General features: G+C 47.3%; 1 protein-coding gene across 5 annotated transcripts in view; it reads right to left on the reverse strand.

Moving 5' to 3' along the window:
• Myo19 (myosin XIX) overlaps positions 1 to 27,856 on the reverse strand; it is a 37,393-nt gene that overhangs the window by 1,722 nt on the left and 7,815 nt on the right. For 4 of the 5 annotated variants that reach the window (XM_070027107.1, XM_070027105.1, XM_070027106.1 and 1 more), the window contains 20 exons: positions 25,121 to 25,234; positions 20,551 to 20,683; positions 19,921 to 19,990; positions 19,000 to 19,102; positions 17,243 to 17,339; positions 16,805 to 16,881; positions 15,028 to 15,118; positions 14,139 to 14,310; positions 13,131 to 13,204; positions 12,264 to 12,385; positions 11,883 to 11,996; positions 11,557 to 11,733; positions 10,628 to 10,780; positions 9,288 to 9,395; positions 7,903 to 7,973; positions 5,321 to 5,424; positions 3,656 to 3,822; positions 3,426 to 3,555; positions 1,811 to 1,896; positions 827 to 1,123 (listed from right to left, as the gene is read on the reverse strand). In XM_070027107.1, the coding sequence (XP_069883208.1) occupies positions 827 to 1,123; positions 1,811 to 1,896; positions 3,426 to 3,555; positions 3,656 to 3,822; positions 5,321 to 5,424; positions 7,903 to 7,973; positions 9,288 to 9,395; positions 10,628 to 10,780; positions 11,557 to 11,733; positions 11,883 to 11,996; positions 12,264 to 12,385; positions 13,131 to 13,204; positions 14,139 to 14,310; positions 15,028 to 15,118; positions 16,805 to 16,881; positions 17,243 to 17,339; positions 19,000 to 19,102; positions 19,921 to 19,990; positions 20,551 to 20,683; positions 25,121 to 25,234 (2,460 nt within the window). The remainder of the gene's footprint in view (positions 1 to 826; positions 1,124 to 1,810; positions 1,897 to 3,425; positions 3,556 to 3,655; positions 3,823 to 5,320; positions 5,425 to 7,902; positions 7,974 to 9,287; positions 9,396 to 10,627; positions 10,781 to 11,556; positions 11,734 to 11,882; positions 11,997 to 12,263; positions 12,386 to 13,130; positions 13,205 to 14,138; positions 14,311 to 15,027; positions 15,119 to 16,804; positions 16,882 to 17,242; positions 17,340 to 18,999; positions 19,103 to 19,920; positions 19,991 to 20,550; positions 20,684 to 25,120; positions 25,235 to 27,856) is intronic. The other variant, XM_070027109.1, reaches the window with a different exon arrangement.

Genomic DNA, 27,856 nt, shown 5'->3' on the forward strand with positions numbered 1-27,856 from the left:
TCTGCCTTGTCACTTTCACTCACTGTACACCGATACTAGGATGAGTATGGCAAGGAGGCTCTGAGGTGATGTGCCATTACCGGTTAGCCAGTGAATGGGACAGAGCCAGACCTCATATCCTAAGGGGCTGCCTCCACGTGTAAACACCATCACCTTCCCTCAGCTACAGTGACTTCCTGTTGTCTGTCCTGCCCCAGCTGCTTATAGAAATGCAAAGGACTTAGATGACTGACTTAGTTACTTGTCAAATCCTCAGTTGAAAAAAGAAAAAATCAAGGAAAAATCTTGAGAAAAGTCTGATGATAGATTTGGTGTCATCTGAAGTCACAGATGATCACCATACACACACATATTTTTATCAAAGTAGGGCTTTTAAAAAGGCCTATGTTCCCAGAGTTGTTAGTGCCATTCTGCTTTCACTTGTCATCCTGCAAGGGGAAATGCCTCATGCCCACCTGTCTGGCCCATGAAGACAGGCTGTACAGCCTGCTTGCCATAGGGCTCTGTAGCACAGCAGCAGAGCCAAAACACTTACAGGCAGGTTTTTTTTTTTTTTTTTTTTTTTTTAAAGCGAAGGTTCTACTAAGTCCCTAGTTCCCATTTGTAACAGTGGAAATAAACTACTCCTACAGCTGTTGGTGGGGCAGGCTTCTGGCTTACACAGCAGAGTCAGGGAGGGGCTATAACCCAGCCTAGTCTTGTGCCCCCATGAACACCCGAGCTTTGCTGCCTACCTTCTCTAGAGAGGTGTGGACAACCTGGAACTATGGTGGGGTAGTACTGTACTTATGGCATCAGGTGACCACCACTCCATCAGATACCATACCTGAGGCAGTGCTCGGATGGATGTGACGCCAGCCTGGTCTTGTTGTGCGGTCTGGATGTTGTAATTACTGGGGCTGCTTGAGGGAAGCTGGAGGCAGGCACAGACCACTAACTTCCTCTGAAAGCCTCGCATACCTGTACCTGAGTTGGCTAGTACCAGTCCCAGGGGCCAGAGTCGGGTTATTGCCCCCAGGAGTCTGGTCTGTGCTGGGGGCTGTGGTGAGCAGCTCATGAAGCCAGGCATTTGCTTTTCTTCTATTCCATCCAGTTCTTTAGAAGCAAGGAAAGCCATTCTGGTCTTAAAAAGAAAACATCTCTTTATAGCTTTAAATTTGTCTAGTACTCTCATAATTCCCCCCCCCCTTTTTTTTTTAGCCGGTCATGGGGCCTGAACTCTGGGCCTGGGCGCTGTCCCTCAGCTCTTCAGCTCAAGGCTAGCGCTGTACCACTTGAGCCACAGCGCCACTTCCGGCTTTTTTTTTCTTTTTTTTATGTGGTGCTGAGGAATCGAACCCAGGGCCTCTGGCATGCAAGACAAGCGCTCTACCACTGAGCCACCTTCCCAGCCCTGGCCTTAAAACTTCTAAGCCTTCTGAGTGTGGGGATTGTAGATGTGTATCACCATGCCTGGCTTTTATCTAGCCTTCTTAATGGAAAATGGAAGCCTATTTTTTCCTAAGTCAGCTTGACATAGTAAGTTGAAGGCATCTGGCTGTTAACAGCCAGCGGACCTGAACTAGACTGGCTCCTTGTGCCTGTGCTGCTTCAAAACAAAACAACCTGACAGACACCAGTGACACACTGCAGGGCTCACCCTTTACCAGTGTGCCTTTCCAAGGATAGTGTATGCTTGGCATTGTTTATGCTACTCTACTTTTGCAGCCCACCAGGAAATGCTGTATCTGAGACACCCCCCCCCCCCCCACTGCAGTGGCAGAGCTACCTGGCAGAATCATACTGCTTGCCCCACTTGAGTCATACTCACTCTCCACTTCTGCCATGCATGCTTGATGACTGTGGCAGCTGTGTGCAGCCTCTGGATGTGTCTCCGAGTTAACCAGGAACGGATGGCTGAGGAGGTTGCCAGAAACAGTAGAGATGTTAAAAAATGGTCATTAGATCTCTAGGTCACCTGTTCTATGGCTATATCAGAGTTGCTGTAGAAGGCGCTGGGAAGGTGGCTCAGTGGTAGAGCGCTTGCCTTGCATGCTTGAGGCCCTGGGTTCGATTCCTCAGCACCACATAAGCAAAAAAGAAAAAAAAAGCTGGAAGTGGCGCTGTGCCTCAAGTGGTAGAGCGCTAGCCTTGAGCTGAAGAGCTGAGGGACAGTGCCCAGGCCTAGAGTTCAGGCCCCACGACCGGACCCAAAAAAAAAAAAAAAGAGTTGCTGTAGAAGTGTAAAATAAATGGTCCCCCTTTCCCCCATGATGGCTAGCATTTGATACTAGTAGAGCTCTAAAATAAACATTAAAATCTCTTGTAACACTGCCCACACCTGCCGGCCTACCAAGTGTGAGGCTCTGAGCTCAAAGCCCAGAATCACCAAAAAAAAAAAAAAAATACATTCTTTTCCTTTGCTTACTTTATGGGTACACTAGATGACATCACCAGATAGGCCCAAATATTCATAAGAGTAATAGTTGTGTATGGGAATTTTAATTTTCTTCATGCTTCCACAAACTGACACTGTACAAGGTAGGCTCATCAAACAGGTTTGAGTTCAGGTCTGAACATCACATTGGAAGCAGTTTTCCACTAAGCAGGTAATAGGCCTCCAAAGTATTTAGAAGCATTCATAAGGACACATCTACAAATTAGGTATGACCTCACTACTGGCAGGTCGCTGGGGTTTATTTTTTGATAGTCTTGCTGTGTAGCCCAGCTGGCCTTGAACCTATGATCCTCCAGAGTGCTGGGATTACGACACCTAGTCTTAGTTTGTTTCTAATATTTTTGTTTTTCAAAAAAAGACTACTTGGGGCTGGGATGGTGGCTCAGTGGTAGAGCGCTTGCCTTGCATGCCTGAGGCCCTGGGTTTGATTCCCCAGCACCATATAAGCAAAAAAGAAAAAAAGCTGGAAGTGGTGCTGTGGCTCAAGTGGTAGAGCGCTAGCCTTGAGCTGAAGAGCTGAGGGACAGTGCCCAGGCCCAGAGTTCAGGCCCCATGACTGGACTCCCCCCCCCCCCCCAAAAAAAAAAAGACTACTTGCTGCAGGACCTGAAAGTGTGGTTCAAATGCCAGCTATCAGTGAAAAGCCAAGTGACAGTGCAAGGCCTTGAGTTCAAGCTCTACTACCAACACATACATAAAACTCTTGCAAATGTTGGCTCATTCATGATGAATAAGTTCCTGTGGCTTTGGCCTCTTCCCAGGCCCTGGAGTCTAGTTAAAAGGGAAAAAGGTACCTACCTTTGTCTAAAGATATAGAACTGAAGGGCAACTTTGAGCCTGCACAGCACTAACTTGTGGAATGTCCTGAAGGCCAGGAGGATGGGGAATTGAGTTCCTGGGCACCATAGAGATGTTGCTGGAGTGTGGGACACTGCTTCAGCAATGGCTGGAGTATGCAGTAGCTGACAGGAGGTCCCACCCCACTCACCTGCCTGGAGGAGGGTTGCAGCTTGCCTCTGCAGCTCTTGCTTTCGGTGCTGGTGTCGCCTCCAGCCATACTGGATGCAGCGGGCACTTTGATCCAGCACCTGAGCACGCCCACATTCCAGAAGCTCTAGCTAGAAGAAGGTTATTCTCTGAGTTCTTCAGCCACTCCTTCTCTTCCTAGCCTGAGGTGCCCACTCCCTACCTAGTAACCTCATCCTCAAACCTGCTCACCACAGAGTCAGTCATGAACACCTTGGTCCTCCCACAGTGTACTGGCACTGTTGTGGCCTCAGCTGGGTCATTGTGTGTGGTCACTGTCTGCATTAAAGCTGGTAGAGTGTGGAGAATGTCCTGGAGGAGAGGTTGCAGTGTGGCCTCCTCGGCAGGTGGAGGCCATTCTGGGGGGTGGGAGACAAAGATCCATCAGATGGTGGTCCTTTCCATATACTTCTGTAGACTGAAATGACTGGCTTTGGTCTCCTTGGTAATCTATAATACAAGCTGCTGTTTCTAGCCATTTCTTCCTCCTCCCCTTTTTTTAGGGGGAGAAGTTAGAGGCAGCCCATCTGTTGTCTGTCAGGACCCTGTCTGATTTAATGAGTTGGGAGTCCTTAATGTTCCTGTGCCTTGCAGATTCTGCAGCCTTTACTGCCAGGCTCACCTGGAGGACAGAATGCCTAGACAAGGGAATTCAGGCTGCTTGGCCAGCATTTGTTTCCAAGGCCCCCAATACTGTAAGCCAAACAGGGTGGTCAAGTAATTTCCTCAACCCCTGATCACATATGGGAAAAGGGGTAACCTGAAAACCCACAAACCAAGGGGTCCCATTCCTGCCCTCCCATGCCTCACAGGGCAGATGCCTGTGTGGGAGTAACAATTACCTGAGGGCTCTGACTGCCTTTAGCTGCCCAGTGCCTCTCTGCAGAGGCTGCCAAACCAGATGCCAAAGATGAGAGATAACGGCAAGATCAACCAGGGCCCAGAGGGGCTTGGACAAGAGACAGACAGGAGAGCAAACATGGAAAAAAGAAAGGAAAAGAAGTGAAAGGGAAATGACAACTATCCAAGAAGGGAGGAAAACAAAGCTAAATTGTCTCAGGACAGCCCAGTGAGCCCAAGACAGGGTAGAGGTGGTGGAGCAGCTGTGGCCTGGAGCCTTGCACCTTCTTTCTTGGCCTCTTCCCCCTCCCCTGTTCTGGGACGTGGCCTGTCACCCACTCCCAGCTTCAGGTAGATCCAGCTACATGCAAACCTCTAAACCATGAACCCTGGCCAGAATTTTGTGTTAACATTTGCTCAAGTGCTTTGGAGACATGTCCACTGGGCCACAGCAGGGCTCAGCTTCCTGGAACTCTTTTCCTTCTGTTCTTGCCCACTGGCAGGGTCAAGTTCATCTTTTCACTTTCTCTCCATCTAGGTAAGTGCCAAAGGTTGACCACTTTCTTCCATACATTTTCCTACTGCCCATACCTCTGGCTTTTCTCCAAACTCTTCACAAGGTTTCCAGAAAGCACAAGGCTCCTTCCCTTGCAGTGCCACCGTCATAGTCTTCCCTGCCACCACTCTGTCCTGAAGAGCCAGCAAGACTGGTCTGAAGTTCTCATACCCACACTAAGGTCTCATGTCTGAACACACTGTTCATATTAAGGTAATGTATAATGCCTGTCTCCTAGCTGATGCAATTTACTTTCACATACCATCTCCTCCAGGTTGCCTTCCCTGGTCCATATCACCCATCCACTATCCACAGTACATTCATAGCTCTGCCTCTCTGCTACATATTCCACATTGCTGAGTTGTTTTTTGAGTTTGTTTCCCCTCACTGAGTCTCCAGCCCTAAGTGGGCATGGGTTGGTACTCAGTAACCTGTGGCTGAACGAAATGGGCTCCACTCACCTGAGGTCCTTTTGGGAACAGAGTGGCTGTAGAGGCCAGAGGATGCATGAGGATGGAGTCTTCTCAGTAGTCCATATCGCTCCACAAAGTTCTGGTGAGAGATACTGGAAGCCAAAACAGGCAGAGGAGAATGATTCCGACTGTGAGCTAGTATAGCACTCAGACTTTATCTTATTTATTTATTCGGTCATGGGGCCTGAACTCTGGGCCTGAGCACTGTCCCTCAGCTCTTCAGCTCAAGGCTAGCGCCCTACCACTTGAGCCAAAGCGCCATTTCTAGCCTCTTCTGTTTATGTGGTGCTGAAGAATCGAACCCAGGACCTCATGCATGCAAGGCAAGCACTCTACCACTGAGTCACCTTCCCAGCCCCATTTAGGTTTTAAAGCTTCTGTTTAATCCTCTGAACACAGCAATGTGCTAGATACCAAGGTCACTCAGTTGGAAGTCCACAGAGACCATTTTAACTTGCTTCTCTTTTTCTGCTGCCTAAGGTGACCAAACTTTCCATCTTGCACATTTAATAGGGTGCACAGCTAATGGGAGGCATGGCTTGCCTCATCTAGTGGCCTCTGGACTGTTGTCATCATGCTTGGCTAGCCTCCTATCTGACCCCACAGCCTCCTCCACTTCGTCCTGCTTTCTCTGCTCCCTTTTCTAAATAGCTGATGACACCTGATATCTGCCCTTCCTCCTCTCAACTACCACTCAATCACTTCCAAGTCTGGACTCTGTCTTCCACACTATGATACTAGAGCTCCTGTCATCGCCATCAGCAAATACCACACTACCAAATGCAGTGGCCAGTGTTTAGCCCTTGGGCAGCAGCTGACCCTCTTCATATAGACTATTCTCTCTGCCTCCAAAACACCCATGACACTGTCCTCCGTAATTCTGTTCAAGTTGTCCTTGCTCATTATCTACTATCTCCAAACGTAAGCATTCCTTAGTAAGGGGCTCAGGGTCCCCTTCCTTGATTTCTTCCTTGCTCATGGTGTTAAAACCCATAGGACCCTCATGTGTCTCTCTAGTTCTTAAAGCTAAGTTCCATCTCACAGTGTCCTTTCTTTTTGGAATATATAAGGGGTCACCATTTCATAAGTCAGGTAATGAGTACATTTCTTTTTTTGGACAATGTCACCCCTTTGTTTTCTCCCAGTTTCCCCCTCCCATACCTACCCACAAATTACATAGGTCATTTCCCACATAATGTATACTGAATAGCACAATTGCATTTGTTAACTTTTAATCTATCCCATAATCTTTTTTTTTTTTTGGGTCTGGTCGTGGGGCCTGAACTCTGGGCCTGGGCACTGTCCCTCAGCTCTTCAGCTTAAGGCTAGCGCTCTACCACTTGAGCCACAGTGCCACTTCCGGCTTTTTTCTTTTTTCTTATGTGGTGCTGAGGAATTGAACCCAGGGCCTCAGGCATGCAAGGCAAGCGCTCTACCACTGAGCCACCTTCCCAGCCCCCCCCCCCCCCAATCTTCTTAAACCTGCTGAGGCCATGAGAAAATTCCTGACCCTCCCCTCACTCCAACCAAGCATATTGCTTCTGCAGCCTGAAAGCTGACTATTCCCTGTCTCACACTGCAAGCCATCCATCTGTAGTCCTCTTCCTATTACAAGCCATGCTCCCTCCCCTACTGCTATCAGACTTCATGCTCCATCATTGTCTAGGTCCATCTGTGCACCTTCACCTCACTTCTATCCTGATCCTATGTCCGGCTTCCTCACAGAAGCACAAGGACTTTGTGTGACTACGAATGAGATCCTACTACTGCTTATAACACTTAACTAGTTTCTACTACATTCAGGACAAACTGCCAAGTCTGCTTAGGCCCTACAAGGCCTGGCTAATGCCAACCTGCCTCACCTAATGCAGGTTGTCTGGTCTAGCCTCTCTGCATCACTCAGTTCCTATGTGGCAGCTTTATGGTGGTTGGTCCTTCAGTTTAAACTCCATTCCACTCCCCAACATCTTTTTTTTTTTTTTTTTTTGGCGGTCTTGGGGCTTGAACTCTGGACCTGGGCACTGTCCCTCAGCTCTTGAGCTTAACGCTGATGCTCTACCACTTGAGCCACAGCGCCACTTCTGGCCTTTTCTGCTTATGTGGTGCTGAGGAATTGAACCCAGGGCCTCATGCATGCGAGGCAAGCACTCTACCACTGAGCCACCTTCTAAGCTTCTCCCCGCATATCTTCTCACATGGATCCCTTCCCTTTTCATAGGCCTGAACTACTCAGAGGGGCCTGTTCTGGACCAGCCTAAGTATCTCTTCTTGTTAGTCCATCTATTAACATGGTTTGTTTCCTAGCACCAGGTACACTTTATATTTATTCTTCCTGTTTCCACAGGAATGTATGCCTCAAGAGGGTAGGACTTTAACTTCCTCATTCACTAATACCTCATCAGCAGTGGTGATTGGTACAAAACAGTGTACCATAAGTGACTGGATAAATTAATAGATGATGCTCCTTGAGTTCCAGGTTGATTTCTACAGATCTGCCTTTTCTGCTCTGGGTTGAGAAGGCTTTTGTCTGGCTGGCTCTGGCCCTGTAGAGGATACAGCTGCTCACTCACCGGATGGGGAAGCCAGCAGCACTGATGTGAATGGTCTCCACGAGGCCACAAGCCTCCAGCTGGCTCAGGACCTGCAGGGTAGGGAGACAGGTTAGGCACCTGCAGGCCAAAAATGCCCTACCTTCTAGGAGTTCCAGGTCCCCCTGAAGCTCAGCTGGCAGTAATTGTGTTTCTTTGGGGGCAACAAGAAATCAAAGGGCAGCTGGGCATGGGTGGCTCATACCAGGAGGTTGAGATCTGAGGATCAAAGCCAACCCAGGCAGGAAAGTCTGTGAGACTCTTATCTCCAATTAACCACCAGAAAACTGGAAATGGAGCTGTGGCTCAAAGTGGTAGAGTTCTAGCCTTGAGCAGAAAAGCTCAGGGATAGTACCTGGGCCCTGAATTCAAGCCCCACAACCAACAACAATTAAAAAAAAAAAAAAGGGCTCTGGAAAAATCTCCCTGCTAAAAAGGGTCCTGGTGGTCCCAAGTCCTGTCTGATGCCAGGCTTCTAATATAGCTGAGGCCAGTGATGGTTCTGGCTATCTCCTCACCTCCCTGAGCATACTCACTACTTCCCAGTATAGCCCAAACCAAATCTAGTTTTGACTACAAACAATGGAGTGGCTCACAGCTGAAGATTCTTCTGCAGTCAGAACCAAGTGGTTCACTTTGCAAAGCAGTTCTGGCTACAAACTCGAAGGCCACATTTACCAGGTGATAGGATACTCAGCACTGACCAGCACCTCATCTACATCCCTCAGAGCCTAGTGCCCTGAGGAAAGGGAAGCTGCTAGCCAAAGAATGATTTTGTGCAAATTAGAAAAAAACAGTGACACAGACTAATCAAGTCATCCATTCATAGGGCCCTGGTGGTTCACACCTATAATCCTAGCTACTCAGGAGGCTGAGATCTGAGGATCGAGGTTCAAAGCCAGCCTGGGTAGGAAAGCCCACGAGACTTATCTTCAATAAACCACTAGAAAACCAGAAGTGGCACTGTGGCTCAAGTGGCAGAGTGCTCCCCTGGAGCTGAAGAGCTCAGGGACAGCGCCCAGGCCCAGAGTTTAAGCCCCACGACTGACTAAAGAAAAAAAAAGAAAAAAAAACAGAATCATCCATTCCTCTGAACAGCTTCAGTCTTTCATCAGGGAACATGCTTAGTAGGAAAAGAGCAAGAGGAATACAAATCTCCACTTGCCTCCTTGGCTAGACCCTAATATATAGTGGCCAGACCACACAACCAGAAGTGACTGTCCTGCCAGAGCAGGAAAAAGCAGCCCTTCCTAATGTCAGGTCCAGTCTGAGAGACTCCATTTGGAATAGATATACTGCCCTTCATTTCTCCAGGCCTTGGCCAGACTGGGCTCAACGCACTGCATCTTTGGCTCAATGTCAATTACCTCCTCCCGGAGGAAGGTCTGTGCCTGGCCCTGGCTGTTGGGCTTGATGCATCGAATGTAGTGGGGAGTGGTGCTGTGTAGGACCTGCAGGAGCTGCTCCAGTGATGCCTGCACATAGGAGAGACACAAAGTTAGGCAGAGACTCAAAGCCATGAGCTATGGTCCTAGTGAATTATATCAAATTCCTCCTAAGTGGTCCCCCCTACCCTCTCACTATGACACTCATAAGCCCTGGAAAAACTGGTTGTGGTCACTGAGCAAAGCCCATCCGATTTCCTAACCTTTCACAGCTCCTCACTCATCTCCACAGACCTTTGTGGACCCATACCCTTCTCCCCAGAGTAATCTTCCAAGAATAGTCTTACAGCCTCTTGCCATTCCCTCAAGGAAAGGTGCCATTCTTCAGCCTGTCCTGGGTGCTGGAGGCTGTACCAGGCTGAGGTAATCTGCTATCTCAGAGCTCACACACACTCAGCATAATGTGTGTTGTACAGGTACCCTCAGTGGCATCTGAGGCCGGGACAGGACAGTGCTAATCAACTTGGGCTTTCCAAGGTACCTACTCAAGGTAAGGACAAAATAGGGATTCATAAATGAGAAGAAACAAGCTAAGGAAAGTAGTGTAGAAGGGAAGAACAAACAGGCGGGAAGAGTTGAGGGACTGGAGATGAGGGTTCAGAATGTGCATGGCCTGAGAAATAGAAAGCAGACAAGAGAAATGACAAGTCTGCTCCAGCCAAGGAGAGGATTTGAGCAGGACCAGGTGCATGTAACTACTGTCTTACAGCCACCTGTCAACAGTGACACCCCACCCTCTATAGGGCCTACCATGTTCTCTACCAGGCTGGCTGTATAATATTGCACATTATATATTTTTATATATTATACATATTATACTATATATATATATATATATATTGTACTAGATGATTTATTGTTCTTTTTTTTTTTTTTGGTTGGTTGTAATGCTTGAACTCTGGGCCTGGGTGCTGTCCCTCAGCTCTTCAGCTTAAGGCTAGTGCTCTACCACTTGAGCCATAGCGCCACTTCCTGCTTTTATGAGTAGTTTATTGGAGATAAGTCTCCTGGGCTGGCTTTGAATCATGATCCTCAGATCTCAGCCTCCTGAGTAGCTAGGATTACAGGTGTGAGCCACTAGTACCCAGCATGTTTCTGTCTTCTATACTGAGCAGAAACTCCACGGGGACTGGGAACATGTCTACTTGACTTACTATTGCTCCCCAGGAAACAGTCCCATTCCTCTAAAGTGCAAGTACCTGATAATATCTGGAAGATTGGTGAGTGAACTGAGTTCCCCATGTGATCACAACCATACTTACCTTAAACTTGGACACCACAGTCAATGCAGGGGCCCTGCCCTGGCCAGAGGGCTCCTCTTGGGTCTTCTCTTTGGAATTAGTAGGAAACAGCACTCTGAGCAGGGGATCATGGGATTGCTGCAGGAGCCCAGTTAGCTCAGGGGGGACAGGATCCTATTGGGAAAGAGCAAAGCTGGCAGGTGGATTGCTTCTCAGTATTATACAAGGCCTGGCACCCCTAACCACCCAGACCCTCAAAAGCTGGACTTCCAGAGGAAAGGGCCTGAGTCCCATACAAGAATGAATCTACAGGGCTGGGAAGGTAGCTCAGTGGTAGAGCGCTTGCCTTGCATGTTTGAGGCCCTGGGTTCGATTCCTCAGTACCACATAAGCAGGAAAAAACCGCCGGAAGTGGCGCTGTGTCTCAAGTGGTAGAGTGCTAGCCTTGAGCTGAAGAGCTGAGGGACAGCGCCCAGGCCCAGGCTTCAGGCCCCATGACCGGATACCAAAAAAAAAAAAGAATGAATCTACAGCTGGGAATGTGGCTTAGTGGTAGAGTGCTTGCCTGGCATACATAAAGCCTTGGGTTCAAATCCTCAGTACATATAAACAGAAAAAACCAGAAGTGGTGCTGTGGCGTAAGTGGTAGGGTGCTAGCCTTGAGCAGAGAGGCTCAGGGACAGTGCCTAGGCCCTGAGTTCAAGCTCCAGGATGGGGAAAAAAAAAAAAAAAAAAAAAGAGTATAATAGCTAACCAGAAACTCAGATATAGTCTTCTAGGTCATTTTCAGGAAGGTCATCCTTGACTAGCAGAGACCTCAGGTAAGTGAGCCAAGGATGACATTCCTGGATTCAGAGGAGTGAACTCCTAATGGGAAAGCACTATGAGCACAGAAGAATGATTCTGTTTTTCATTTTACACAGAGGCCCACAGGCTATAGCCAAGCCTACCTTGTTCTTCTCTACCAGGCCAGCTGTGTGATATCGTACAGGCCCTGCGAAATGCATCACGATGAAGCTAGGCTCCCTGCTGAGCTTATTGTGGCCCAGGCAGGGGCTGCCTGCCAAGGCACTCTCGATTCGTGTCTGGAGCTGGGCTGCACTGCTTGGTCGATTGAGGCGGCACTCCTGTGGGATGAGTGTGGGCAGTTGGTCACAAAAATGGGAGATTTTCACTGGCTAGCCCTATGGACAGCCAAAGTACAAAATAGTCATCCATGCCTGAGAAAAGCCCAAGACCAACTGTAGGGCTCAGCTTACTAGCTGAATCTCCCTACCTCATTTATAAGGGAGCAGATGCTGATGGGACTCCCTTCGATGAGATCTAAACAGATCTGGTTGTCCTGATAGTTGACAAATGACCACTCTAGGCCCTCAATTGCATATTCCTCCTAGAGGGGCAAGAAAGGAGTGGGGATGGGAGGAGGCAGCTGTAGACTGAGGCCCAAAAAAGGGGTCACCCATGGTAGACCTCAGTGCCATAGCATGTTCTAGAACACCATCAAAAGAGGGAGAAAAATCAAGACATGTTGTACTTCTTATATACGGTTATTACTTGTTAATAATAAAATAAGGCTTTAAGGTAGAACTGGGCTGGGGCTGGAGAGCAGAAGGAAGCAGAGAATGCAGAAGGATGGTCCTGCCCTCTGCCCTTTTACCTGCTGTGCCCTCATGTAGTGGGCCACGAAGTGCTGTTGCAGTTTCTCATTGGCATAGTTGATGCATAACTGTTCTAGACTGTTGTCAGGAAATGATTCAAAGCCATATACATCCAGCAGGCCTGGGAAGATGGGAAAGAACCACAGGGCCGTTGTGGGGGCAGGCAGGGAACTACAGTGCTCTTGCTGAGGTCTCATGCTGGACAGCCTGGCGATGAGGTTGAGTGAACATGATGTCTAGTGGTGAGCTGAACATCCTTCTCTGTCCTTCACCCTGTCCCTCTAGGGTGCTTCCAGTCTTTACCCATCATCCTCAGGGTAGGCAGGAAAGCCGAATGAGGTTATAAGGGGCAGCTTGGAATATCAGGCCCATTTTAAAATCACAATCTTCTGGCCCTGATAGGCCCCTCTTTGAGGAAACCAGGTTCCAGGGAAGGTATTCTGTGTTAAATCTTTTGGAGGACCTCATTCGTATGAGCAGACTGCCCATAGTGCCTGTAAGCAATGATTTCCTTCTTTATCTGACTTTCCCACTCAGATTTATAAAGATGTTAAATTCAGTATGTCTCCCAGTCTAGTTCTTTCACACACACACACACACACCTCTCTCTCTCTCCCCTCCTGGGACTGGAACAGGAAGAAAGGGGTCCTTATGGAGAAGGTACCATTTGAATCTATCTGGAGGCCTTGGGCAGGTCAGATATGGGTTTGGGGAGCAGAGATCTCACCCAAACACTGGTGGGCAGATAGGAGATAGGGCAGAAGGGAAAGAAGCAACCCAGTGTCACACAGAGGGACTCCTGCTTTGCTGTCCAGGGCTCTACTGCTTGTTTTCTGGAGGGTCCTGGTATGGTGAGTGCCTGCTACCTATGAAAGCAGTCCATGTGTCGGGGTCTGCACAGATGCTACTGTTGATCACTGACACCAGCCAGTCGAACAGCCTATTGGGAGGAAGAGAGTGGAGTGTGATAAGGGGCAGCCTGATCCTTGGTGGCAAGATCACTCCCCAGGAAGGGTTGTCACACATCGGTGAGCCCTATATTCTGACCCTGATGGTCAAGTGCTAAATGCTCTCTGTTCAATCTTATGCTTTTTCCCAGGTATCTGTAATTATCTGGGCTGTCCTCTCAGCAAGACTGACCCAGCAGGATACGGCCCAGTACCAGCTGGTGTCAGGACTAGAAGGGGCTGTTGGTAGGCCAGGGTAGGGTTCACTGAGCTTTCCTGAAAAAGTCCCCTGGGAACCCTCACAAGGTACCTAAAAGCTCTTAGAACACAAAATGAGATCATCCTTGACTATATGGCCAGAGGGTAGTATATCCATGTAGTGCCCCAGGAAAGATCAGGACCCACCTTCCCTGCCATGTAGTGCTAACGTGCAGTAGTGTTTGAGACTTTGGGCTAAGCCCTCTGGCTCTACCACCTTTGATGCCCTATGTAACACATGGCATTAAGTACTAGAGTTCAGGGAGACAGAAGAGCCTATTCACCCAGTGGCCTGAACCTGGAGCCATAAAGGTGCCAAATCACCTTTGGGCTTTGCTTTGCCTATGGAGAGCTGTGTAGGCCATCCTCACCAATAGGTGAGCCAAGATCAAACTCGCTCCTTTCCTTGAATAATAAGCTAAATCTATGTCAGAATGTGGTAATTTCTCCACTCAGTACTCAGGAGCTGAGGCCAAAGACATCATTCAGAGAAAACTTGGGAGCCGCGCCCTGCTGCCCCTAGGGGTCTAGGAACTGACTTGCTTTATCTGGAACCTCCCTGTTCTGAGCCTACCTCTGTTAGCCTTCACCAGTGGTGTCTGGTCTAAACCCAATAGGTCAAGAAGTTGTGGACAGGACATGGCTCTTAACAACCAGAATAATGCTCACCGTGCATAGACCAGTTTAGCCAGACAGTCTCTGCGAGTGTCACACTCAGCTTGGGAGCAGGGCTTCCGGAACACCTGTTGCTGCTTGCCTGCCTTGATGGTTCTGATTCTTAGTGTCTCCAGAAGTAGGTCCTCTTGGAGCTGTAGCAGCAAGGTTGATGTCCTGAGAGAGCCTGGGAAAGGCAAGTCCTCCTTAGGCAAACAATCTCCATCCAAACAGTCCTCCTGATGAAGCACTGAAGCAATCACAGTGGACACATAACCCAAGTGGACAGAACCTCAGGTTCTGATGAGAGTAGAGACTCAGCAATGGTTGCCATAAGAGCAGTGGTGGTCCTCAAACCCAGAACTTGTGTGTTACCTACACTGCCATGTGTAAGCCAAATAAGTCACTTTATAAACCTGACTCTTGTTCTCTGATCTATAAGATAAAGATGCCTCTCTCACCAGAGAGGTTGAAAGGAATAAATTATTCAAGAAAGAGTGGGGTAAGGAAAAAATTACTCAGGGCAGAGCCTGATAGCAATTGGTTTAATCAAGGAAGCAGAATAGGGCTGAGTGTAGTGGTACACAACTGTAATCTTAGCTACTTAGGAGGAAAAAGTAAGAGGATTAAGGTCCAAAGCCAGCAAGGACAGTGTGAGCCCCTATGAAAAAAAATCAAAATCAAAAATCAAAAAAAATCAAAATCAAAATCAAATGGTATATTGCTTGTCTACCAAGTATAATGTTCTGAATTCAATCTTTAGTACCCACCTCCTCACCCCCCCACCAAAAAAGAAAAATAAGGCAGCAGAATGAAACATGAATCCTCCAACCTCCACCTAATCCCACTAATGTTGGCCATTTTCCTGCCAGAGTCCACCCTGCTCCCCACTCTTGCCCCTCACACTTGGCATCCTCCATCAGTTGGCAGGGCTGGGTTTCATCCTCAGAATCAGCAAACCAGATATTGCCAAGATGCAGCAGCCCAGCAAGGACCTGAGGAGGCAAAAAGCATGGTCAGGCACAGGAGACCCGCAGTAGGCTCAGCCTGGCTACTGACTGGAGTCATGACGATGGAAGAGTAATGCTTTCTGCTACTGGCCAATTGTGCTACTAGCACAGCTGTATACTAGCTACAGGAATCGACTCTAAATCTTTGTGGGTTTTTTTGGTACCAGTGCCAAGTCTTGAACTCAGGGTCTCATTCACTTGCTTAATCATTGCTGGCACTCTATCATTCGAGCCTTGTCTCCAGTCAGGTATTTTGTTGGTTGACTTGGAGATGGAGTCATGGACTTAAGTCTCCATCCTCCAGGTAGCTGGGACAATAGCCATGAGCCTCTGGTACCCAGCTATTTACCTCTCTTTCAGCAATTGTGAGGCATGTGTTGTTATGATGCTTATAGTAAATTGGCCTGGTGGAGGTTAAATCCCAAGCCTGAGTACAATACACTGAAGAGAAAATGGGACTCAGGCAGCCTGACTGTAGGTGCCTCCTAAGGCAGCCAATGGAGTCTTCATGTCTAATTACCTTCTGTCTTTCCATTCTTACTTTCCAGGAACAGTGCAGAATACCCCTCCTGATAGTTATTGGCCAGGGTTATTTCTGTGGTCTGCTGGGGGCTTGGCTCTGACTCCATAGGACCCTTTCTCAGTACTGAGGCTTAGGATAGCCCACCTATGATCTTGATCTCTGTACAAGATGGCCATCCTTCTGCATTTGTACTCAGCAAGTTACAGTATGAAGCTACAGAAAGGAGAATCCTCTTCAGATTCAAAAACCTTTGGACCAGATACTAGACACAACCTACCCCAAGAGAGGGCTGCTAAGCCCAATGCACAATGTGCCTGTGGCAGAGGGTCATGCTATATCCCCAAAGCAGCACTCATGCCCAGAATCTTAGTGTTTTCCACTTACTGAGACTGTTTTCTGCCCAGGCTCTTACCTGGCAATGTCCACACAGACATGACATCGTCTCCCTTCCCTGCCTGAGCACCCCCCATCTGAAGTTGTCAATTTCCACTGCACTGCCATCTTCCTGCAGAGGCTTCCTTGCCCCTGTTGTGACCCTATCCTATCCATGCCCTCTTGCTCTAGGGGTGAGGTGGTGAGCAGGGGAGGAGGCAGTCAGCTCTGTCAACAAAGACAGGAGAAGGGAGGCAGAGTTAGGAGGAGAGTGGCCAGATCACCTTGGGTATGAGAGGGAGAGAGAAGGGGCTGAGATAGAGGAAGAGGAAGGTAGGAATCTAGAGGGATTTTATCTGGGACAAACTTATGCTATCACCTGTTACTTTACCATTAATCTTTCTCAAGCATAAAATGGAAACAATCACACATAAGACCAAGTAATCTAAAAAGAACAAACTTTTTTTTTTAAGTTTTAAAGTATTGGACAAACATGATAGGATCTTCTGTCTATTCTGCAGGAATTCATTACTTGAGCCCTTTGTTGTCTAGTGCCATGTTCTTTACTCCAGCACTAGATACTGTGTCACTGAGCCCAGCACCTCATCTCCAGGCTCAGCCGAACAGACTGAGAGGGTTGACCTTTGAAAATTGTATAGTGGGATCCAAGTGCTAAATGCTCAGGCAAAGATGGAGTCACAAGTTCAGCGGAGACATATGAAAAGGGTTGCCCATCACCTCTGTTGCATGTTAAGTGGTATGACTTTTCTTCTGACCTTAAAGATGTTGTTCTGGGTGGGGGTGTCGATACCCAAATGGAGCATGGCCTCTCTGGTCACCTCAAAACAATCCTCTGAAAAAGAATCCATGTCATAGTCCAGTGGTCAGGAGGTGTGTGTGTGTGTGTGTGTCTGTGTGTGTGTGTGTGTGTGTGTGTCTGTGTGTGTGTGTGTGTGTGTCTGTGTCTGTGTGTGTCTGTGTGTCTGTGTCTGTGTGTGTCTGTGTGTGTCTGTGTGTGTGTCTGTGTGTGTGTGTCTGTGTGTGTGTCTGTGTGTGTGTGTCTGTGTGTGTGTGTCTGTGTGTGTGTGTCTGTGTGTGTCTGTGTCTGTCTGTGTGTCTGTCTGTGTGTCTGTCTGTGTCTGTGTCTGTGTCTGTCTGTGTGTCTGTGTGTGTGTCTGTGTGTGTGTCAGGGAGCCAGGTAAGGTCCCTCCTACCTTCCAAGGTCTTCTCTGGGTTGGGCAGCCAAGAGAAAACAGCTCCCTCAGGAAGATGCCACTGGAGCCGCTCATCTTCGCTGGCTCCTTTGCATATCTGTGGGGAGGGAGTGGGTGGGAAATCCATGTGTCCAAAGGTCTGAGATTATAACAGGCAGTGGACAAAAGTGGCAAACATAGTCCTTGATGTTTCCAACCTAATTCAAAAACCCTGTTGTGGGACAAATGCTGGAGGGGATGTGGAAAAAGAGGAACCCTATTACACTTCTGGTGGGAATGTACACTTATACAACCACTTTGGAAAGCAGTCTGGAGGGTCCTTAGAAAGCTAAAGATTGACCTCCCTTATGACCCAGTCATACCACTTCTAGGCATCTACCCTGAACAACAGGAACCAATATACAAGGACACGTGCACCTCCATGTTTATTGCAGCACTGTTCACAATAGCTAGGATATGGAAACAACCCAGATGCCCCACCACAGATGAATGGATCCAAAAATTGTGGTATCTATACACAGCCATTAGAAATGACAAAATAATGGCATTTGCAGGGAAATGGATGGAGCTAGAAGGAATCATGTTGAGCGAGGTAAGCCAAGAACGAAGAGACAAACGGTACATGGTCTCCCTGATAAGTGGATGCTAAATCCAAAGTGTTAGGTGATACGACAAAACTAACAGGACTTAAGAAACAAAGAACTCCCACTCATCTGGTTGAACCACTACTAAATATCCCCACGCTGCTGATCACATATATGGTGTATAACATGTGAACACCGTTATATGTTACAGACTGTGATAGACAATTTGCTCCAGGAAAGTTAGAATGAACTTGTGACTTTAAATGAGCATCATTATTCCACAATACTGTGAAATTCGGGAAATTATGTAATCACTTAATCACAATAAAAAAAAAAAAGAACCTCGGGGAAGGGAGGGAGGGAGGGGATGGTAGGGGGAAAACAATGGAGGGGGTAACAATGTTCAAGAGGAAGTGTACTCATTACCTCACTCACGTAACTGTAACCCTCTGTATAGTATCTTTACAATAAAAAAAAACAAAACCCTGTTGTGGGAAAGTTTGTAGTCTGGTGAAGAATGCACAACTCCTGCCTGAGGGGGGCACCTGTCTTGTCTAGAGAGGCACATCTTCTACCTAAGAATGCTTCCAATCTGACCATAAGGGAGATCTCCTATCCATGCTGGAGAAGCCCAGGCTAGGGAAGTGACACAAGTCCAAGGTCCTTCATTCTGTTAGAGGAAACAGTTCCCATTTTAGAACAGCCCTTAGACTGATGATGAGACAAAACAAATACCCAGGCCAGAAGCCCAGGAGCTTAGTACAGCACTGGAGGCCAGACTCAGCATGAGGCAAAAATGTTGCATGTGCAATTGATAGGAATAGGCAGCAGCATCACTGGTAGCCAGACATGGGGCATGCTAAGGATAAGAGAGTCCTAGCCGGGCGCTGGTGGCTCACGCCTGTAATCCTAGCTACTCAGGAGGCTGAGATCTGAGGATCGCGGTTCAAAGCCAGCCCGGGCAGGAGAGACCGTGAGACTCCTATCTCCAATAAACCACCAAAAAACCGGAAGTGGCGCTGTAGCTCAAGTGGTAGAGCGCTCACCTTGAGCTGAAGAGCTGAGGGACAGTGCCCAGGCCCAGAGTTCAAGCTCCATGACCGACAAAAAAAAAAAAAAGACAGTCCTATCCCTGTCCTGCATCTGAGCACAATGATACCACTTGGTACAGACCTGGTAGAAGATGTGGAAGTTCCTCTCATTGATGGCCTGGCAGGCAACACGAGTTTTCTCTAGGAGGTACGTCTGGACTGCAGCTCCTGTCATCTGCTGGGCGCTGGTACACATTACAGGTTAATTCCATTACCACCTATTTACCACTAAACTATATGATAAGTGTCACCTAGAACAGGCTCTTCTTGTTCATGGGTTGGAACCACTGAAAATGTCTTTGGGTTTTCTAGGACATTCTCTGCCTGGGGTGAGCAGAGCCAAGACCTCTATGTATTACTTCTGTCCCATCCTAAGGCAAAAACAGAAGCTCTAGCTTCAAGCTTGGGGTTATGGCCTGGAGGTAGCAATTTAACAAGAAGTCCTTGATCAAGAGTGGAAGCCAGGAGGAACACACAAGCCATGACAAGAATATTACTCCAAAGGACAAAGTAGTTATCAGAATCCCAGAGTTCACTGATCTAAAGAATCCCATACAGGAAGTGGCGCTGTGGCTCAAGAGGTAGGGCACTCATCTTGAGCTAAAGAGCACAGGACAGCACCTAGGCCCAGAGTTCAAGCCCAAAGACTGACACACAAAAAAAAGGAAGTTTGCTGAGAAGTTGGTTCAGTGGTAGTAGAGTGCTTGCCTCGCATGCATGAGGCCCTGGGTTCAATCCCTCAGCACCACATAAGCAGAAAAAAAGCCAGAAGTGGCGCTGTGGCTCAAGGGGTAGGGTGCTAGACTTGAGCTGAAGAGCTGAGGACAGGGCCCAGGACCAGAGTTCAGGCCCCTCCATGTGTGTCCCCCCCCCCCCCCCCCCGCCAAATGAATCCCATACACATATAGAGCAGAACTGCACACAGGGGTGACCCAGGCTGGCAACTGCTTCAGCTGCTTACCATCCAGTCCCTGCCTTCCCATGGGCAAGCAGCAGCTATTACCTGTTCATTTGGAGCTGAATGAACTTCCCAAAGCGACTGCTGTTGTTATTCCTCAGCGTACATGCGTTCCCTACAATCACATGTGTGTTTATTCCTCACCCCCTCCTTGGTTTGCAGAGTTCCCACAGCCCACTCTGGCTCCAGGTCTGCTGGGAGCCATGTCCCTACCCTCTAGTCAACTAAAGTCTGCTTCACTGATTTCCATAAGAGGGATAGAACTAGGGGGTTCAGGAGAGTTAGAAACTTTGTGACAAGGTAGGAACTGGAATGAGCAAGTAGAGGCAATGAGGGACTTTTTTCTTTGACAGTAAAATAAAAAAAAAAAGAACTATGATTAATTGGCCTTACACAAGCCACATCTGGGCTCCAATCCCACATGGACACTAATAACTAGTCATCCTTAGACCTAGACCAGATAAGCCACAGGTCCTGTGCAGAACTAGTATTACAAGGACCTAGGCTAGAAGGAAGAAGGTTTGGGGGAAGAAGAAAGATTTGGAGTCCAGATAGTTAGGATGTAGTCATCCATCAACCCTGAGAAGGTATCAGGTCTCTGCCTCATCTCTCCCTGAAGATAGCTAATTCTAAAGGAAACTGGATGAGGCACAGTGCTGAGGACGCTGAGCTCACCAAATGCTTCCATGACAGGGTTGGAGTTCAGGATTCGCTGTTCAATCCTCTCTGCAATCTTGTGGCTCTCCCAGGAAGCAGGTGAGGCAGCCACCACAGCATAGAATTTCATCAGGCAGCGGGAGGTCCACGTCTGTGGCAGAAATAGCCCCATGGGAAGTGTGTCCATGTTCTTTTCTAGTATCAAAGTGCCAGAGGGAGCAGGGCCCACAGAGCTTTCACCATAAGTGCTGCTAATCAAATGCTGAAGGCTGAAATTCAACTGTGACGTTGGGCAAGGCATTTCCTCTCCTCTATGAAGTAGGGGGTGATACCTGTGCTTCCAGCTCTAGAGGACGCACTTAGAAATGAGAGGGGCCAAGGTAGAGGACAACTCTCCTAGCCCAGGCAGGCTATACAATGTCTCTGAGGTATCACAGCAAATACTGATGACTTTGTGGCAGGCACTGATCTAGAAAGACTTTATATACATTCTTAGAAACTAGAGATGCATGGGGCTGGGAAGGTGGCTCAGTGGTAGAGCGCTTGCCTTGCATGCATGAGGCCCTGGGCTTGATTCCTCAGCACCACATAAGCAAAAAGAAAAAAGCCGGAAGTGGCGCTGTGGCTCAAGTGGTAGAGCACTAGCCTTGAGCTGAAGAGCTGAGGGACAGTGCCCAGGCCCAGAGTTCAGGCCCCATGACTGGACCCCCCCAAAAAACAAAAAAACTAGAGATGCAGATAATGTATTTATCTTTTTTTTTTGGTGGTACTGGGGTTTGAACTCAGGACCTTGTATTTGCTATGCAGGTGCTCTACCACTGAGACAGATCTCCAGCCTTCTTTTTCACTAGTTATTTTGTATAGAATCTAGCTTTTTACACAGGTATATGTCTATATCACAATCCATTTATTTTTTGCGTCTTGCCAGATCCAGTTTTTTCTATTGAGATGGAATCTCATAGTTTTCTGCCTGGGCTGGCCTGGAATGGCAGTCCTCAGGATCTCAGCCTCCCATTTAGCTAGGATGACACTTGCAGCTATCGGTTAAGAAAAGTATGTCATTGGTCTCAAATCTCAATCCTCCTGATTCCAGCCTCCCAGTAGTTAATAGTACAGGTACCTAGTTTATATATCCCTCCTTTCCTTTTTTGGTACTAGTACTAAGGTTTGAACTAAATAAATATCTGTGTGCTGTCTCTTAGCTTTTTCTAGGCTGGCTTTCCTGCTCATGCTGGTTTAGAACCTCAATCCACAGATTGCTACCAGTACCTGGCTTAGGGTTTTTTTTTGTTAGTGGTCCTAGGGATTGAACCTAAGGATATATAAATGCTAGGTGTGTGGTATACCACTACTACACCAACTCAAAATGCAGGCAAGATGTGTTTTTGGTAGGGCTAAATAAGGGTAATTTACTCTTTTTCACTCTAGTTTAAGGTATTTTATGGACTGAATTGTGTTCCTTCCCAGATTCATAACCCTAACCGTTAATGTGACTATACCTAGAAATAAGGTCTTTAGGAAGCAATTAATACTAAATAAGGTTCTAATAGTAAGGCCCTAAATTGATAGAGCTGTGGCCTTTCTTTTTTTGGGGGTCTGGTCTTGGGGCCTGAACTCTGGGCCTGGGTGCTGTCCCTCAGCTCTTCAGCTCAAGGCTAGCACTCTACCACTTGAGCTACAGCGCCACTTCCGGCTTTTTTCTTTTTGCTTATGTGGTGCTGAGGAATCAAACCCAGGGCCTCATGCATGCAAGGCAAGCGCTCTACCACTGACCCACCTTCCCAGCCCCAGAGCTGTGGCCTTATAAGAAGATGAAGAGCCGGGCGCTGGTGGTTCACGCCTGTAATCCTAGCTACTCAGGAGGCTGAGATCTGAGGATTGCGGTTCAAAGCCAGTCTGGGCAGGAGAGACCGTGAGACTCCTATCTCCAATAAACCACCAGAAGACCGGAAGTGGCACTGTAGCTCAAGTAGTACAGCGCTTGCCTTGAGATGAAGAGCTGAGGGACAGCACCCAGGCCCAGAGTTCAAGCCCCACGACCGACCAAAAAAAAAAAAAGAAGATGAAGAGACTCTTTATTTTTTTTGGGGGGGTGGGTGGGGGGATCCGGTCATGGGCCTGAACTCTGGGCCTGGGTGCTGTCCCTCAGCTCTTCAGCTCAAAGCTAGCACTTTACCACTTGAGCCATAGCGCCACTTCCGACTTTTTTTTTCTGGTTATGTGGTGCTGAGGAATCGAACTTAGGGCCTCATGCATGCAAGGCAAGCGCTCTACCACTGAGCCACCTTCCCAGCCCCGAAGAGACTCTTTTTTCTACCTCCCATATCAGGTCACGGTTAAAAGGCAGTAGACTGCAAGCATAGAAAAGAACTCTTACTAGAACCCAACATCTTGCACCTTAATCTTGGACTTTTAGCCTCTAGAACTGTGAGAAAATGCACTTATTTTCATTCAGCCACCAGTCACTAGTATTTTGTTGTGGCAGCCAGAGTTGACTGATACAAAGTGGATTCTTAGGTCATTTATTTGAATTCCTTCTCTATAATAAGCTTTGAATGCTATAAATGTCCCCTTTTTTTTTTTTTTTGGTGGCTCTGGGGACCCTGAGCTCTTGCTTGACTTGCTTGTTCATGGCTGGGGCTATCTTTTGAGCTATGCCTCCAGTGCAGCTTTCTGCTGTTAATTGGAGATGTAGTCTTATGGAATTTTCTGTCTAGGTTGGCTTTGAATGGTGATGTTCCTCAGCCTCCTGAGTAGATACTTTATCTCTACAATACATACACATATTTTTTGCTATAGAGTGACCTATTTTTCTTTCCCTTCCTCCTCCCTCCCTTCTTCCTTTCTTGTATTATGGTGGTTTGAATTTAGCCTCACACTTGCTAGGTAAGTATTTTACCACTTAATCCATACTCCTTGGACCTGATCTGGCTGGCTACCTTGCTCCCAGAGATTCCCTTCCTCATCTAAATCCTAGCCTTTGCCCAAAAGCTGGATGTAGCACTTTAATCTCTGATTCTCCAAGACATCCCTTAGTGCCTAACCCACAGCCTAGGACTTAGCAGGTGCTCAGAAATTCTCTCATATCTAAGTGTAGGCATTTATGGTCTAAAATAGGGATTTATGGTATAAAGAATCACATATGAAGCCAGGCACCGGTGGCTCATGCCTGTAACCCTAGCTTCTCAAGAGGCTGAGATCTGAGGATCATGGTTTAAAGCCAGCCCGGGCAGGAAAGTCTATGAGACTCTTATCTCCAATAAACCACTAGAAAACCGAAGTGGCACTGTGGCTCAAGCAGTAGAGCATTTGCCTTGAGCTGAAGAGCTGAGGGATAGTGCCCAAGCCCTGAGTTCAAGCCCCGTGGCCAACAACAACAAAAAAAAGAATCACATATGAAGTAAAAATGCTGCAGTAGAAAAGGTGAATCAGCTGGGTTAAGACTTGGTAAGCAGGTGATTTGAGCTGGACCAGTAGCCTTCTCTGACTTAGTTGTAGCATAACTTGCTCATCCTTATGCAGTATTCGACCTCATTTGTGGTTCTGCCATCCATGAGGCTTCATGGCTATACCAGGTGCTTCTGTTCTCTGCCACAGCTGGTCCAATATATTGCACATGTCACTGTTATGGTTAACAGAATCTCTAAAGGGTTCTGTTAGACTACTCTAATAAATCACCTCCCACAGTAAACCCAGCCACTTTTGGAAGAGCCCTAGCTGTCTTGTGCTAAGCATGCCATTAAGTAGTGCCATATGTGCATTTTATTTTACTTTGTATTATTCTGTTAAGACAGAATCTTTCTATGTAGCCTGGGTTGGCCTTCCAATCTTCCTGCCTTAGACTTCCCAGGGCTGGGAGTAGAAGAATGCATCACTATGCCTGGCAACACTGTCTCTTTAATTTTCACACAAGTCCAAGAGTCGGATGTTGATTCTCTTCTCTGTCTCATTTTACAAGTGAGAAAACTGAGGTTTGCAGAAGCAAAGGACCTTTCAGATATGCTCTTTTAAGCACTATACTAGAACCCCCAACAGCTGATGTTCTTATCAGTGGTACCAGAACTGATAAAGATGTTTGATGAGAAAGTGAAGCTCAGTGGGAAAGTATTTCACTGAGCAAGGGTGGGAGCAGATAGGTAGAAGAGCTTTCTTATGGGAACCTGCCCCCCTCCCCCCATCTCTCTCTCTCTTAGTGGGTCATGGGGCTTGAACTCTGGGCCTGGGAGCTGCCCCTATACTCTTCAACTCAAAGCGAGTGCTCTACTGCTTGAGCCACAGTGCCACTCCGGTTTTCTAGTGGTTAATTGGAAATACGAGTCTCATGGACTTTCCTGCCCGGGCTGGCTTTGACCATGATCCTCAGATCTCAGCCTCCTGAGTAGCTAGGATTATAGGCATGAGCCACAGCGCCTGGCTTGGAACCTGTCTTTTGACATCAGGCCAAGTACATAGACCTTGGCACACCAACTTCTTGGTTTAGTTGCCTATCTGCCAGTGACAACCCAGCAAATTCCACTAGGAATTACCCCTGCCTCTCTGCCCACCAAGCAGGGTATGAGTTGACAGGATGGTAAAGTAGCCCTCCTACCTTTCCAGCACCACTCTCTCCACTGACCACAATGGACTGGTTGACTGGCTCAATCAGGCTCTTGACATTCCTATAGCTCTGTTCTCCCACAGTAAAGATGTGGGGCTTCAGTTTCTGAAACATCAAGGAGTAAAATGTACATAAGGGAACACAAATTTTCAATTTGACTCAATGAAGGCTGAGATGGACAGTTTGCCAAGAGCAGTGCCAGCATGCTCCTCCAGAAGAATTTACTGAATTGAACAGTGTTAGGCCCAAGTATGAAATTCCTATGGTGGATTTACCTACTTGTATTGTTTCAGCCTAGAAGCAATGCTGACGCAGAGCCCTCTGTGACCTTAACTTTATGTCTTCTTCCTCTTCATTTTTTGTCGGCTGTGGGGCTTGAACTCAGGGCTTAGGTGTTGTCGCTGAGCGTTTTTGGTCAACACTAGTGCTCTACCACTTTGAGCCACAGCTCCACTTCTGGTTTTTTGGTGGTTAATTGGACATAAGAGTCTCATGGACTTTCCTGACCAGGCTGGTTTTGAACTGCAATCCTCAGATCTCAGATTCCTGAGAGGCTAGGATTACAGGCATGAGCCACAAACACCTGGCTTTTCTTCTTCTTTTGTCTTCTTTTCTTTCTTCTTTACCTTTTGGTGGAACTGGGGTTTGAATTCAGGAACTCACACTTACTAGGCAGCTGTTCTACTACCTGAGCCATGCCCTTAGATCTTTTATTTTTCTTTATTGTCTTATTCTGCTGATTGTTATTTTATGTTTTCATACTTTGCAATTTGCAAGAAAAAAACACAAATGAAAAAACTTTTGTAAGTTATTGCCTAAGAAGTTTGTGCACTAGTTAAATAAACAGCCTTATTTAAAGATGAGTTGCTGGGTGCCACCTGTAATCTTAGCTACTTAGGAGGCTGAAATCTGAGGATTGCAGTTTGAAGCTGGGCAGCAAAGTCCCTGAGACACTTATCTCCAATAAACTATTCAGAAAAAGCCAGAGGTAGTGCTATGGCTCAAGTGGTAGAGTGCTAGCCTTGAGTACAAAGAGGCTCAGGAACAGCTCACAGGACCTGAGTTCAAGCCCCAGGAACTGGCATAAATAAATGAATAAAGGTAAGTTATCGGGAGGGGGGGGAGTGTAGTTGTGGAGATGGGAGGGAAGGGATGGTAGGGGAAAAACAAAGGAGGAGGTAACAAAGCTTGATAAGAAATGTACTCATTACCTTGCTCATGTAACAGTAACCCTTCTGTACAGTATTTTCACAATAAAAAACTTTTTTTTTTTTTTTTAAAAAGGTAAGCTATCCAGGACTAGAAGCATGGCTCAAATGGTGGACCCCTTGTCTAGTAAATGTGAGGCCCTGAATGCAAATCCCTGTATCACAAAGAAAAAAAATGGAGTTATCTGAGATTCACAAGAATTAAATAACCTTCCAAGGATATCCATTGATTTGAATTCTAAAACTACTGTTGCCTTTTTTTTTTTTTTTTTTGGTTGCCACTCCTGGGGCTTGAACTCGGGCCTAGGCACTGTCCCTGACTGAGCTTTTGTGCTGAAGGCTAGCACTCTACCACTTGAGCCACTTGAGCCACAGTTTGTCTTCCACCTTTTTTTTTTTTTTCCAGCAGCTAATTGGAGATAAGAGTTTTCACTGCTGAGATCTGTTGGCTAATGCCTGTAAACTTACCTACTCAGGAGGCTGAGACCTGAGGATTGCAGTTCAAAGCCAGCCTGGGCAAAAAAGTCTGTGAGACTCTTTTTTTTTTTTTTTTGTCGGTCGTGGGGCTTGAACTCTGGGCCTGGGCGCTGTCCCTCAGCTCTTCAGCTCAAGGCGAGCGCTCTACCACTTGAGCTACAGCGCCACTTCCGGTTTTCTGGTGGTTTATTGGAGATAGGAGTCTCACGGTCTCTCCTGCCCGGGCTGGCTTTGAACCGCGATCCTCAGATCTCAGCCTCCTGAGTAGCTAGGATTACAGGCGTGAGCCACCAGCGCCCGGCTGTCTGTGAGACTCTTATTTCCAACTGACCACCAAAAATCCAGAAGTGGGGCTATGGCTCAAAATGGCAGAGTGCTAGCCTTGAGCAAAAGAGCTTGGGAACAGTGCCCAGGCCCTGAGTTCAAGCCCCAGGACAAAAAAAAAAAAAAAAAAAGCCATACAGACTTTCCTGCCCAGGTTGTAATCTTCAGATCTCAGCTTCCTGAGAAGCTGAGTCACTGGCACCTATATCAAAACCACTATTCTTTTTTTTTGGCCAGTCCTTGTTATTTTTTCTTTTTGCCAGTCTTTTTGAGGCTTGAAGTCAAGGCCTAGGCACTGTCCCTGAGCTTCTTTTGCTTAAGGCTAGCACTCTACTACTTGAGCCACAGCACCACTTCCAATTTTTCTGTTTATGTGGTACTGAGGAATCAAACCCAGCATTTCGTTCATGCTAGACAAGCACTCTACCACTGAGCCATATTCCCAGCCCCAAAGCTACTATTCTTTATTTTGATAAATATTGTCTTCATTGTGCCAGTTATCAAGCTGGGCACTGGAGAAACAAAGGGGACCATGATGTAGCTTTGCCTTTGAGATAGCAGACAATTGGTCAGATAGGAGTTTTCAATACAGACTTCTTTTGATTCCACTTGGACACTTCCCCATGCATGCATTTCTGGAGGAGAAGGCAATTTGCATGAGCCCTCACCAGCCTCGCTAGTAATGACCACTTAACTCTTCCTGAGGGAGTAGGAACCC

Source organism: Dipodomys merriami, unplaced genomic scaffold, assembly GCF_024711535.1.
Source record: "Dipodomys merriami isolate MVZ:Mamm:240054 unplaced genomic scaffold, mDipMer1.0.p SCAF_19, whole genome shotgun sequence".
NCBI classification, from domain to species: domain Eukaryota; kingdom Metazoa; phylum Chordata; class Mammalia; order Rodentia; family Heteromyidae; genus Dipodomys; species Dipodomys merriami.